Source organism: Gymnoscopelus microlampas (assembly GCF_963454915.1).
Source record: "Gymnoscopelus microlampas genome assembly, chromosome: 21".
Classification (NCBI taxonomy): domain Eukaryota; kingdom Metazoa; phylum Chordata; class Actinopteri; order Myctophiformes; family Myctophidae; genus Gymnoscopelus; species Gymnoscopelus microlampas.
This window is the reverse complement of record NC_139958.1, coordinates 21,434,562-21,448,903: the sequence shown is the minus strand read 5'-3', so window position 1 is coordinate 21,448,903 and position 14,342 is coordinate 21,434,562. Positions and strand designations below refer to the sequence as shown.

The following is a 14,342-nucleotide window of genomic DNA, read 5'->3' as shown; positions in this document are numbered from 1 at the left end:
GGAATTGATTCCGGTCAATACTTTGCAGCGCATGCGTGTATTTGCCAGCGTTGCCATGTCCGCTTATTATAAGCGACGTTGGGCTTGTTTTTCGGTAAAGTTGCTTGTAAATGTTGGTAGTTGCGGCGGGTTGCGTTTTTTGTGGGCTTTGTTTCTAAAGTGTATTTGCTTGTTTGGGCTGGCTTCCTATTGTTGTTTAAACCAGTGGTTCTCAAACATTTTCAACTCAAGGACCCCCAAATTAATGTGTATTTGTCTGCGGACCCCCATCTGAAAACATTTTCTGCCAGGGACCCTATACAAGATTTGTGTTGTTAAAATGTTTCAAAAAATATTCCTAATTTTTAAAATGTTCTTCCAAGATTTTTTGAAAATAGCAGATTAAGCTCACAACGCGTCACATTTGTAGATCTGCTATTTTAAAATAGCCAACGTATTATATGTTTAAAGGTCGAAGGGCTCGCTTCTTTTGAGCCTGTTTTCATAGACCCGGTTGCTTATTTCTCTCACAAAAGCTGGCAACCCTGGTATTTCTCCTATGCATATGCCCCTCAACAATGTCCCGACTAACGTCATGCAGTAGATGTCTGCGTTTCCAGTTGGATATTCGACACAACGGGCCGATTTGGAAAGGTATTCAAATAGCTTTAATCATTTTTTTCATATGAAAGGCTACATTCGTGCTTATAGGCTAGCGCTCTTGTTGTAGCTAGAGTGTTATTGGCCATGGTTCACATGACGCTCGTCTGTCGCAAGCGTCATGGAACCACTTGTTCCTGGTTTGAGAATACATTTCATAAAATGCTACATCTACATAAACATTTTGATTTCAAATATAAAGTGCTTACCCCCAAGCCACTGATGTAACAAGTTAAAGCGACCTGGTTTAAGTACCCGTATCTCCCGTATTGTTCAATAAAAAGCATTTTAATTTGATTGGCGGCCATTTTCTTCCTTTTTTAAATTCGTTTTATAATGTATCAGAGTGCAATACACCTCACAACCGATAGGGGCGCGTTGTTGAAAGCATATGGAAAAAAATCAAAGAAAATGGCCACCGATCTGAGTAAAATGCTTTTAATTGAACAATACGGAAGATACCCGTACTTAAACCAGGCCGCTTTAACTTGTTACATAAGTAGCTTGGGGGTAAGCACTTTATATTTGAAATCCGAACGTTTTTGTAGATGTAGCGGTTGTAAATGTAAAATATTCTCAAACCAGGAACAAGTGGTTCCATGACTGTCATAATATGAGAGTCATGTTTGAGGGCTAGAGTGTTATTAACTGACAGTGACTGGGGTGGGAGACACATTAACATATCCACACTACAAATCTACACATGCTACTGATGGAAAGTGCCAACCAGGATCAACACCGCTGCTTCATCTAACTTAGTTGTAACAATTATCTGTCAACCCTGGGCTTTTGCTTTTATTTTGAAGTCTCTGACTGGAAGTGACATGCCTGCGGTCATCAGAATTGACGTGCCGAATGCTGATCCTTCATAATAGTACTAATGATAATAATAATAATAATAACAGCACCTTTCAGACATAAATGCTGTTCAAAGTGCTTTACATAAAAGCAGAAAATAAAGACCAAGTGAAACACAACAAAAAAATATATAGGATAGGATGGGGTTGTAATTAACTAAGTAGTAGATAGCATTATTGTTTACAAAGGTAATTAAGTACTAGACTTATATTATTTACACTCAAATGCCACAAATCAATTCAACGTACCATCATTCAAATAATTTGACTTGATTAAACCCAGAACATAGACCAGCAGCACTGAAAGGACATTACTTAGATTCAATGCTAAATAGTTTTAGAAAGCTTTCACCACCAGCTCTGGCCCACACTGACACCCGACATGGTGTTCACTCTGCACCCACAAGACATATGATCCATGCGCCTGGTTCCAATGACAAGAAACAGATGATGTTTTGCTATGTTCTTCTTCAATTCTACGTTATGTTTTTGTTTATAATAATGTGCCACCTCTTTCCTCAGCACTGTGTGTTCGCCAGCAGCATGGTAGCAGTGGATCTGTAGACACAAACAACTATGATAAGCTGTATCCTGGTCACATCCCAACTAACCCCATCCAGAAAGCCTTGTTGGCAGTTGGGTCAGGAGTGGCTGCACTGCAGAACCCATACAGACACGGTGAGATATACACATACAGTATGGCTGACATTATCATATTGTAATTACTAATAGGACTGTATGAGGTTAATTCAATTATGATATCAAGAGCAGCATTTCAGGTGTTTGCTGGAAGCAAAGAAACTCAGTATCAACACTTTCAAGTTTCTTTAAAGGAGCACTTCACTTATTTTCAACCATATATTCATATAATTGGTCCTCACAAATGCGCATTATAAGATGGCAACATTGGTAGGCAGGTTTATTAACTGTCCACATCTTTGAAGTTGAAGCTTGGATGTATGTCTCTCTTACCTGTATCTGTGCTGTCTGTGGTTCTTACTGCGGTGCTGCTACGACAACTGAATTTCCCTCGTGGGATTAATAAAGGTCTATATACAGTATCTGCCTAGTAGTTGTGTTTCACTTCTCAGTAAAGTGATACCAAGAGCAGCAGTTCAGGTGTTTGCTGGAAGCAAAGAAACTCACTATCATGACAGTTATGTTCTTAAAGGACGACTTCACCCATTTTCAACCTATCTTCATATAATTGGTCCTCACTAATGCTTGTTATAAAATGGTGCAATTTTTGTCAACTTGGTTGGTCTGTGTCTCAGAAACCCGCCTACCAGTGACATCATCGATGGGGAATCCACGCCAATAAAAAAATTGGGTTTTCTGAAGTGTCCACAGCCCTCCTATGAGGCACAGACCGAGTAGAAGAAAACTATAACATTTTATTAGCATTAGTGAGGACCTATGAAGGTGAAAATAGGTGAAGTCGTCCTTTAACTGTAATAATTAATGAGAATTGTAACAGTTAAAAGGTTTAGGTATAATAAGGCATGTTGTTTTTTGTCTTAGAAATAGAACTAACACTATAACCCTACAGTTATGAACACAAAAATGTTGTTGAAATCCAACAAGCTAATTCACTGTCATAAAAATAAGGAGGCTTACATCTTTGCCAAGCTATGAAATTAATGTGAACAGAAAGCAACAGCAAAGGCAGTCATTAAAATGTGAGCTGCAAACATTTACTTGGTTAGGTTATACATTGTCGGTTAGGAGGTGACAACAATACACACACATGCTGCCTATTGTGAATGTAACGCACAAAGGCAAGCCATACCCCAGGAAATGTTTTTTGGGGGATATTTTGGGGGCTTTCCTGCCTTTATTGGATAGTACAGTCGAGAATGACAGGAAACAGGGAGAGAGAGACAGGGAGTGACACGCAGCAAAGGTCGCCGGGCTCGGGAACTCGAAACCTGCGACTCACTGTCAGGGTGCATTAGAGGCTTTATGTGGTATGCATGCACCTTAACCACTAGGCCAATGGCGCCCCAATGTTTTTAACCTTTTTAATAGCATCTAATTCAATGTACTTTTCTGTTCACGACACAGATATGGTGGCAGTGCTGGGAGAGACCACAGGACACCTAGCACTTCTAAATCTCAGGGACAGGATGAGAAACGACCCGGAAGGCTACACAATCCTCACGTTAGTCACTTTTCAGTTGTCATATTACAGATCTAAACTGATATATGGGTCTGGCCGATATACAGTATCGACAATTATGCCGATGTATCCCGATTTTTAACCACTTTCACCCTGGCATTGCTAATTTGGGCATTTCATTCTAAGTGAATATTCTCTAGTTTTCAAAACAAATTTAAAAAATGGCAGATCTACAAACTCACAACACAGGCTCAAATCTTAAAATAAAGTTAAGTTAATGTGTTTTGTATCTGCATATCTGCACTTTTTGACGAAATATTGGAACAACAGTAATCAACTCGGCATCGGACCCAAACGTCTGGCATTGGTGAGCTCTAATCTGGTGTTTGTCTTCATTGTGAGTAAACAAAGAATAATTTTGTTATTTACTGGCTACTATCATAGAGAGAGACCAAGGATCCGCCTATCTACATTGGATCTGAGCAAGATGGCCTCAATGCCTGATGGCTCTTTTGGGAGAGAATACCTTCGTTTTCTGGAGGATAATGTGAGTTGTGAAGATTGGTTGCAAACCTTCAACCAAACAAAGCCTTTTGATAGTTGGTTTTAAAGGACAACTTTAGTTTTTTACAACCAAGGTTTATGTTTTAGATTGTAATTAAAGTAAATAAAATATGAGTGTTAAAATTTTTAAATGTACTGCTTTCTATAGTTTTAGCAATTTTCGCGATCTTTTTTTACAGTGGGCGGGGGCATTCTGTCCGGTGGCTAAATATGTCTTTTTTTTACACAATAACCCGGTGTTTTCTTTATTATTATTTACAGTAGCTCTTCTAACCCCCAATAACTCACATCTGGCCATCAAAGACCACAGGACCTTTTTTATTGTGTAAAAAAGGCATATTTAGCCACCGGACAGAATGCCCCCGCCCACTGTAAAAAATATCGCAAAAATTGCCAAAACTGTAGAAAGCAGTAAATGGAAAAAAAATAACACTCATCTTTTATTTACTTTAATTATAAGCTAAAATATAAACCTTGGTTGTAAAAAACTAAAGTTGTCCTTTAAATGGTTTAGTAAAAAAAAAAAAATCCCCTTTGAAATTTCTATCACTTTATATTGTTTGTTTACTTTCACTTGTACTCTTTTCACAGCATGTAACCCCTGACTCTAGGGCAGATGTGAAATTTGTTGACAATGAGGAGCTTGCATATGTCATCCAAAGATATAGAGAAGTTCATGATTTGCTTCACACCTTACTTGGAATGCCCACCAATATGCTGGGTGAGTCTGCACTATTACTGTATAATAAGAGTTTTGTTAGGACCAATGTCCCATAGAAACCTAGGATTTAACCACATTAACCCTGGCGTCCCTAAATAGCCTCCTAGGCCTAGATTTAAATACACGCAATATGCCGGTGTCGCGCTGAAAATAGCAGATCTTCTGGCTCACAATGTGTCGCAATGCAAAGCATTGTATGTTTTGTTTGCATTGTTGATTCCCCTTTTAGCCATTCATGATGACACTGTGCAATGTTTGATCAATTTGGCTTGGGCTTTTTACCCATGAGTGATAAAATGTCATCTAATCTGTTAACAACAGATTAATGTGGGATGGTGATCACAAGAAAGATAACTTGTTCACCCAAGTTAGATTGACCAGACTTTTTAATTAGTTTCGAGACTGACAGTTGACATACAAAACCTTTTTTTTTGTACTTTGAGGAAAGTGTTTCGCAGACCAGTGATCATCATAGTTGATAATATCTGTCTTTCATTCTCTCTCACCCAGGTGAGGTAGCAGTGAAATGGTTTGAAGCTGCTCAGACTGGGCTGCCAATGTGTATTCTGGGAGCATTGCTCGGTCCACTTCGGCTTAATACAAGGTGCAGTACCTAATACTTTAGCCTGTAAATCCACAATCATTAAACTACATTAACAATTTTGTTTCGCATTGGTACCTTCATTTTGTGCTGTAACATTAGATAAATGATAGATACATGATGTAATCTGCTTCAGTTAAAGCTAAATGCCCTTGCACACAGAGTGTGCACATTTTGTATTGTTTTACTTGTTTTGAATGCAACCGAAAAAAACGCAGGAATTGAACTGGATTAGATTATTTTTTTTACTACACACAGTCGCAGCCACTCGTTAATGGCACCCATTAAATTATACCAAACAAATTTGAGCCATTCCTTCGACATTTTATCAACGTGTGAATTAATAGGAACTACTTTCATATCATTTGCACTTGGGCTTAAGAAGAAACCAGCCTACATCCTGCATACATTGATGACTGCTGTGGAAAACGATGATCTGATAGTTTCCATGTTTATGTTTCTTGTCAAATGTACTTGGTATATTTCCTTTTAAGTTTCCTTTTCCGGAAACACATATGAAGGTGTCATATTGTTTCCGTTTTAAATCTGATGCCCCAACAATCAAACAAAGCTATAAGAAACTGAAACGGTAATGGGTATGCGGTGGCATACCCATTACCGTTTCAGTTTACAGTTATGAACACAGCCTATTGACATAGTCAACCAGTAGGTGTCCTAGCCTTTATCAAAACAACTGTACAATATTGTATTATCGTACTCTAACTCGACCATACAGATGTGACCAGGAGATACCATTTATATATATATCATAACATATAGTATATTTGAAAGGAACAGTACACAGTAAAACAATATCATGATGTTCTACAATGTAGATGAAAGTTTACTTCAACAGCTGTCCCATGTAATTAGGCATACAGGTGTCCTGATAAAGCAGTGGCCAAGGAACAAGTATATCAGTATGCTTAAGCAGATGAGTGTGGATCAGTATGTAGTGGTCAAGCCTAAGATATATCATAACACTTATTTACTCAATAAACATTACCCTCAGTATTTGTTGAGTTGATGGCTTTTGCCTTTCTTATTTGCAACAATGTAGCCTGCTCTCCTCTTTCAATCCAGTAATGTAAGTTTCTTCCTCATAGTTTTGCTTATTGGCTGTTTTCTGTCCTGTATCCCCTTCTCCCAGTCGTTTGCAGACACTAGTGACATCCCTTGGTCCATGGGCTGTCCGAAATGGCCGCCAGGCCCGCTGTGTCCTCAGCATTTTTTATGAGAGACGGTGGGAACAGAATCTTGAAGACCTTAGACAAGAACTCAACATTGAACCACCTCCTCTTTCTCTCATCAACCACACAAAGACTAATGAATCAGAGATTACTTCCTGATGGAGTTTCAACCAGGAAGAAACTAGTGATGTTTGATGTCATGGAACGCTGAGGAAGACCTGTTAGGTTGAAACGCATCTGTTGCTTACCTTACCGTGGATAGGTAAATAAAACTATGTGTGCTGGCTGGTTTCTCAGTTTCATGATGTCATAGAAACTACAACAGTACTGGATAAACTTCCCCGGGACTATAAAAAACACTGGCTCTAGTTATCCCATCTGTCAACCTCAGAAGTATTCTAAGCCTCTGATGAATGTTTACACCTGCTACCAAATCTGGTAAAAAAAAAGGCTGATTCAGTGTTTAGTTGTGGTTTAACTTCTTCCTTTACTGTAACCAGTTAATGAAATCTGTGGATTTTTCTCAATAAACCAATGCAATGTTTGTGGGCAGGCTTGTTTCAGGAAATGTTGACATCTTCCTTTTCCTTCACTGTATTTGTTTAGAGAAGAAACTACAATCTGAACTACATGGGGGGGGGGGGGCATTCTCTACAAAATGTGTGAGCTTGTAGATTTGGCTATTTTCAGCAAAGATATCTGGTGTAGAGGGGAAAAAGTGGACCAATTATAGAGCCCCCGGCAACTAAATATAGGGTTTAAGTGGTTAAACAATATGTATTCATTGTACATCGAATTGTGGAAATAGCAGATCTACAAGCTTGCAACATGTGAGCTTGAAGATCTGCTATTTTCACCTAATTAAAACATGTTGTCCGAATGCCCTGCTATTTGCGTTTAATATTCTTCTATTTTAGCCGAATGTTCACAATTATGACATGCCCAGATTAGAGTCGCTAGGGTCCATGTGGTTAAGTCCACCTTCTCAAAACAGCTTTTCAATTCCAAACAACCCTTCATCGCTCAGTTTCACCAGAAAGGTTATTAGGAAAATTATAATTAATTTAAATGATTGGAAATAGCCAAAATATCGAATCAACTATTAAATCAAATTAGAAGACAGCAGATATTGAACGGTTATATTAGTGCCTTTTTGTCTTGATTCACTTAACTCAGGCCTAGTTTTCCATGAACCTGGAATGAAAAATGTACAGATCTAAAATCAAGTTGTTGGTGGTGGTGTATTTGTCAAAGTATTTTAGATGAGATCTAATAACATTATTTACAAATACACACTACTTGTCTTGTGATAACATTATTTTAGGTACCCTCTGTCTTTGTGGTAGAATAGCTGTCAGTCCGACAAGGCTGCCCCCAAGTGGTATAAACTGATGCAAGATGCTTTCCTCACCTTATGGTTAACCACGTGCTCTTGTTTATCAGTGTGGAAACACTGTCCTCTTCTGTTAGCCTTATAAGACTCATGTGACTGCCTGAACTACTGTACTGTAAAACCTAATAGCACCTATGCTCAGGAAAAGGTATTACACAACATGATTAGTCCAGAAAAAAAATCATAGAGGGAATGCAAGGGACTGTGTCAGCGTTGGACATGGAGGTGAGGGAAGAGCTTGGCTTTGGTTTTGCATAAGGCATATTTTGAACTTTGAACACTATCTGCACCATGTGACATTCTACCCCAAGGGAGATGTAGATGAGTATTGACAATAGGAAAATATGGTGCTGGCACTGACCATTTTGATATGGACATGGTATAATAAAAGTTGGCTTTTATAACTGGTAGTGATTCCAATGGTGTGTGCATTCTAACACAGCTTCCTTCCTGTACTAAATTAAAAACTAGCACTGATACTTCATAATGAGTTAATGACTGACATTTATTTGTTTATTCAAGTACAGAAAATAATGATACAAAATATCTCACTCTTTAAGACTGACCGTAACATTTATAAATTAATTGATTTCTTAAAAAAGCACTGGATCTACCAGTGTAATAAACTTTTTTTTTTATAAATAACAAAAAAATAATTAGGGGTTCTCTACACTAATCAAACTGATGATATTGATATTATATATTAACATCATTGCTACAGCGAAAGAATATCAAGTAATGTCAATTTCATTCATATCATAAGATCAATGTGTAATAATTTGATCAATACAAATGTCTATCAATTTGCAACATTATAGAAAAATCTTGTACAGAAACCATAATAAAATGAATAAATAAAATAATGATTTCCTTGTCAAAACTGATGTTTCCATTATGTACTCCATTATTTCCCAGATGCTGAAAATGTTTTTAACAGCTAATCATATTTTCAAAGATAAACAGGTAGCTTTGCTAGGCCTAAGCCTCGTAATAATTTTACAGTTTTAAACATCTACTCCATTCTCCTCTCTGGAAGCTCTCATTTTAAAATGTTTTAATCATAATTTCTTCACAATGTTAGAAACAGAGGTCAGTGCAGTATGGTAAGACTGTGGTCAGCCAGAGCACATGCGGGCAGCAGTGGTGCACTGAAGGGATGTGTGACAGAGTACAGTACACTGCAGGAGTCCGGCTCATAAAACAAAAGGGTTTGACTGGGCCAGTCCAGGAGCACACCTATACTTGTGGGTCTCTTCAACACTCGAAGAGCCACATTCTTCCCCGCGTGGCAGAATGAGAAATCCCCATCGTAGCGAGACAAAACCCAGGACTGGCTGTTGTAGCCTAGACGTGCCTCGTTCCCAGAGCCCTTGCGTTCCACACTGGCGTAGCACACCCCCACCTTGAAGGCCCCGCTCTGGCCAACATCCATCACCCAGCTGTGGGTGCCAGAAGAAATGGACAGAGAGCCCAGTGCATTGGGCCAACTATCGAAGCGTGCTGGATCATATGGTGTGGAATGGCGGGGCTTTTTGGAGAGGAATGTCAGAGTGCAAAGGTCGTCGGAAAGGGACAGAAGGGGACTTACCGTGCGCTTATCAAACTTTAAATCGACCGAGCCATATGCTGAGGGACGAAAGAAAGGGATATTACAACTCATAAACACAACACTACAATTATATATCAACATTATAGGCCACTGCTGTATTTTGATCACCTCATTTACTGTAACTAACTACCATTATACTTTTTTACTGTGCTGGTACATTGTTTGTATTCTGTATTCTCTTGCCTTGATGAAATTCCCAACTGTCAACGGTTTTAGACTTGTGTAAAGTGGACTGATGAAATTTGAATAGAAAAGACAGGTTAATTACATAACCTAACACATCCCTTGCATATCTTGTGCCTTCTTTATTCTAGACATGTTATTAGCCAAGCATTATCAGCATCATCATCATTTCTGTCTTTGATATAAATATACCAATGACTATGACGTTTGTTTATATTTCAAGGAAGGTTTTGCTAACCAGTTGGCCCCAGTAGTATGGCAGTGGCCCACAGGCCTCTTAGCAGTCTGCTGTCACAGCAGCTTGGGTTCAGGTTGAGCTGGTCTGTGTCACAAGGTTCCCCCAATCCCTCTGCTTCCTCAACCCTTGGACACATACACAGAAAACAAAGGCATATATTACTCCGGGCTCAATAATTGAGCAAAATCAATAGGGTAGGGTAAGTGATATTTTTTGGTATTTTTTTTTGTTTTGTTAAAAAGGTTTAAGTACTATATTCTGATAGTAATCATTGCTACAGAGCGTTTGTTCGGTCACAGGGTTCTCTCCAGCTCTTTAGTAAACAGAATATAGTACATTTTCAGGTAGGTGACACATTTTAAGCCAATCAGGAGAGAGCACTGAAAATGCATTTTCTGTTTTATAAAGAGCTGGAGAGACATGGAGACTCCCTTTTACTGAGCAAACACTCTATAGTAATGAGTACTATGAATATAGAGCTATTTAACACTTATTTTAACCAAAGTAAATCACTTGCCCTACCTTTAATGGTAACCAGTAACATATCATAAAAAATGTATGTTTACCTGTCTGCTATCTCCTGGGTAGCAGTCTGAAAAACAGAAGAACCGAGCCATTATTATTAACGTGGTGTATTTTTGTATTTCAATATAATAACCATTATCCCGATTATTATATCTATACTATCTCCACCACCACATAAACTCTTCACACAATTATCCGTATCCTTTACTTATTTCCCCCAATGACCCCCAGAAGCAACACGCTATGAGCTTGTAGATCAGCCATTTTTTTTTTTTTTTTTTTTTAAGGTAATAAATTGAACACATAAGTGGTTAAATGCTTCTAACCGCCAGTTGTGCATCTGGTGTGTTGGTGAGAGCGTGCACAAGGCTGGAGCGTGTTTTTGAGAGGCTGGTCAGGGCCTGACTCCAGTGGGCTCTCTGGGTGAGCAGACACTGCTCCACCCGCTCCTCCTCCCGCTGAACCCCCTCCAAGAGACGCTGCTCCTCCTCCTCGAGGGCCTCCCGCACTGCCTTTACCTGGGCCAGGGCGTGCTCCCTGGCTCTACTGGCCTCTGCCTGCATGGATGGAGAGATGTGGTGAGGGAAGGCATGTGACATGTTAGTGGGCTGTTAAGAAATGTATGCCATTATATGTTACGTTTTCCACTTCAGTTGTAGACAGAAACAGCTGAAGCCTTATAAAAGCCTTCAATTCTACTTCTCACCTGCAGCATCCTCTCTTTGCTCTTTAAGGTGTGGTTAACAAAGCGCTCAATCCTCAAGGCCTGCAGCTGCATTTTTTCACACTGATCCACCAGCTGATTCTGTTGAACACACACACACACACACACACACACACACACACACACACACACACACACACACACACACACACACACACACACACACACACACACACACACACACACACACACACACACTTTTGTCAATGACTAAGCAGTAAGCATGTCAATCATTTGCAGCATTATAGGAAAAAGGTGAATAATGCATTGGGTTAAGTTTCATCTTATCATCATCTTGAAATTCCTGTCTCCTCACATTCCATGGTAAGGAAAGGCGCGCCTATGAATGAAGGTAACATACAAATCCCACAACATTCAAATAGAACTAGTAGCCTACCTACACCTGTCATGGCAACATTTTTCTGAACCGATCATGTTTTCTGTGATCTTAGCAAAGCAAAACAAAACAAAAATAGACAAATAATGCAAGTTTTAGATAGTGATGATAAGTGAGTATCCTTCGTAGGCTAATCTTGCCGTCGATTCACAGTGGTTCTCTAAGTGGGGTCTGGGGACCCCCAGGGGTTCTTGAGGGGGTTAGGGGGTCCCCAGCTAAATGATAGATAGTTAAGAACCAAATGGACCCTTATGGGTCTAACTCTGAGAGTACACTCTCAGAGTTAAATTAACACTGATTTTACAGTGTAGATTGGGCTCCCAAAGATTTTAAAAAATGGGGGTCCTCATGGCCTCATGCATATCAAACCAGGGGTCCTTGAAATTTAAATGGTCAAGAATCACTGCTAGCTGTAAAATTGTTATCTTATTGGGGTCCCTGGCATAACTTTTCAAATGGGGGTCCGCGGGCTAATGTGTGTCAATTTGGGGGTCCTTGACACAAAAAAGTTTGAGAACCAACCAGTGCCATAGTAACAGATTGAAGATCTACCACACGCTTCCAAACCCTCAAGTGACTTTTGAACCGTTCCAAGCTGTCTATCCTCTAGAAAATGATTTATGGGGCAGGGGTAAAATAATGAATTGGCACCTAACATAAACGGATTGAAACAGGCAACAGCATATGCAACTCACCCTAACTGCGGTCACTCTGATCGCCAGTGGCATCACATCGTGTCCCTGGCAGGGGGAGCCCACGTCGGCGCAATGCGAGCAGACGACTTTCTGCTCAAAAGTACAGAACCAGTCCAGTTCAGATTCATGCTCCACGCACAGTTCAGATGATTCACCTGAGAAGATTCCCGATTCGGAAGAATCAGAGGCGATGGTCGCTGATGACGATGGGATAATAACAACTTCTCTGCGGCCAGCAGCAGCAGGGGTTCGAGTTCCATTCTGTTGTGGTGGCGGACTTCCGTCCAACACGGAAAAACAGAGTTGCCCAAAATTCATATTCCCATTTTTCGGTGTGTCTGTTAGGAGTTCCTCTCCGGTGTATATGTCGTCATCCGATGGGCAAGTTAAATCACATGAAGTTTCTACTTCTTTGTCCATGATGACAAAATTAAAGCCTATATACAAGTAAGAAACACCGCAGCAAAACGCAACAGGTGTATTCGGAAACAGCGCACCTTTCCTTCGGCTATAAGCAGTGTTGCCAGATTATGTGAGAGAAATAAGCAACTAGGTCTATGAAAACAAGAAGCGGCCACATGAACACTTTGAACCTGCTATTTGAAAATAGCCGATCTACAAGCTCACAACACGTCACGAAGCGTTATGAGCTTGTAGATTGGCTATTTTCAAAGAAAAATCTTGGAAAATAAATGTTTTTGAAACATTTTAAATCCATAAATATTGTAAGTGGGTCCTTAGCTGGCACAGATCTGTGGCCAAGTTAAGTAGGCTTAGGCTACGTGTTAATGTGAGGGGTCCTTGACATGAAAAAGTTTGAGAACCACTGGTTTAAACAACATTTAGGAAACCGGCCCAAATAAGCAACTACACTTTCGATTTCAATATTTACAAGCGACTTTACAGAAAAACAAGCCCAAAGTCGCTTATAATAAGCAAACATGGCAACACTAGCTATAACACAGGTACAACAGGTATAAACTGTTGCCTGGTTTGTACTTCGGCCGTACGACGGCACAGCGCGCCCGAAAATAGACGATCTACAAGCTCGCAGCGAGTCGCGCCGCAACGCTATGCGAGCTTGTAGATCGTCTATTTTCGTAAAAGCCAATGAAAACGGAAGTAACACGGATGCTAGAGGTCAGCACTGAAAAGGCTGTGACAAAACAGAGGGTCGTTTCAATGACACATGCATGACATATTTGTTTATCAATTGTTTGAAATGGGCTTGGGTCTAAAACTGTCCCCATGTCTTTTGAAGTCAACCAAACATTTAGTAACCAAAACATTAGTGTAAATGCAAATGACAACATAATGAGGAACACAAACTTGAATCACTTTTAATAGTCATGTAATTATTACTAGATCATTGCATCAGCTGCATGCAATTCAATATTTGATCTTTTGTGCAACCTTAAAGACCCATGAACTAATGAATACAAGTCTAGAAAAGTGAGTGCTACGATAACTCCCTCCTGCATGGGTTTCTCTTCACATGAAATATAAAGGTTTATACTGCCATCTAGTGGTTGTGGAGGTGATGATGAGAAAAGACAATAGTGTAAGAAAAGAGACATTGTAACCAATTGTGGACTTTAGTCTGACTATAGTGTGTAGAGAGTGTGAAAGAGAGAGAATACTGTAAATAATGTCACTGTTAAAAAACTGTCAAATGCAGACAGCACAGCGTAAATGTGAACTGCATAACATTGAAAGTGAAAGAGAGGGAGAAAGACATAGCAAACTGTGAGAGAGGACTTGACTGAAGCCAAACGATGCTTATGCATATTTTCTTGTGGATATCTGTGTATCTTTTACCTCTTTACCTCCGTTTTACTGAACAGTCTTCAAAAATAATATTTGCCCCAAATACTGCAAATAGATAAT

At 39.5% G+C, this 14,342-nt stretch overlaps 2 protein-coding genes across 2 annotated transcripts; one reads left to right on the top strand and one right to left on the bottom strand.

The window, feature by feature from the left end:
• Positions 1-56: 56 nt before the first annotated feature.
• coq4 (coenzyme Q4 homolog) lies at positions 57-7,252 on the top strand. The gene is made up of 7 exons (XM_084047022.1): positions 57-633; positions 2,019-2,174; positions 3,561-3,657; positions 4,060-4,162; positions 4,771-4,900; positions 5,411-5,504; positions 6,652-7,252. The coding sequence occupies exons 1-7, from the start codon at positions 558-560 to the stop codon at positions 6,848-6,850; spliced, it is 855 nt and encodes a 284-aa protein (XP_083903148.1). The 5' UTR covers positions 57-557; the 3' UTR covers positions 6,851-7,252.
• A 1,160-nt stretch (positions 7,253-8,412) lies between these two features.
• On the bottom strand, positions 8,413-12,957 carry bspry (B-box and SPRY domain containing). The gene is made up of 6 exons (XM_084046920.1): positions 12,456-12,957; positions 11,346-11,444; positions 10,966-11,196; positions 10,681-10,706; positions 10,115-10,239; positions 8,413-9,710 (listed from the first exon to the last, which is right to left on the bottom strand). The coding sequence occupies exons 1-6, from the start codon at positions 12,873-12,875 to the stop codon at positions 9,175-9,177; spliced, it is 1,437 nt and encodes a 478-aa protein (XP_083903046.1). The 5' UTR covers positions 12,876-12,957; the 3' UTR covers positions 8,413-9,174.
• Between the last annotated feature and the right edge of the window lie 1,385 nt (positions 12,958-14,342).

Coding starts and splice junctions, on each gene's coding strand:
- bspry (XM_084046920.1), bottom strand. CDS start 12,875: ATGGACAAAGAAGTAGAAACTTCATGTGATTTAACTTGCCCATCGGAT. Junction 10,707..10,965: donor CACCAGATGCACAACTGGCG/GTTAGAAGCATT, acceptor TCTGTTTTTCAG/ACTGCTACCCAGGAGATAGC. Junction 9,711..10,114: donor CATACTACTGGGGCCAACTG/GTTAGCAAAACC, acceptor TTCGTCCCTCAG/CATATGGCTCGGTCGATTTA.
- coq4 (XM_084047022.1), top strand. CDS start 558: ATGTCCCGACTAACGTCATGCAGTAGATGTCTGCGTTTCCAGTTGGAT. Junction 3,658..4,059: donor GAAGGCTACACAATCCTCAC/GTTAGTCACTTT, acceptor CTACTATCATAG/AGAGAGACCAAGGATCCGCC. Junction 4,163..4,770: donor TTCGTTTTCTGGAGGATAAT/GTGAGTTGTGAA, acceptor CTCTTTTCACAG/CATGTAACCCCTGACTCTAG.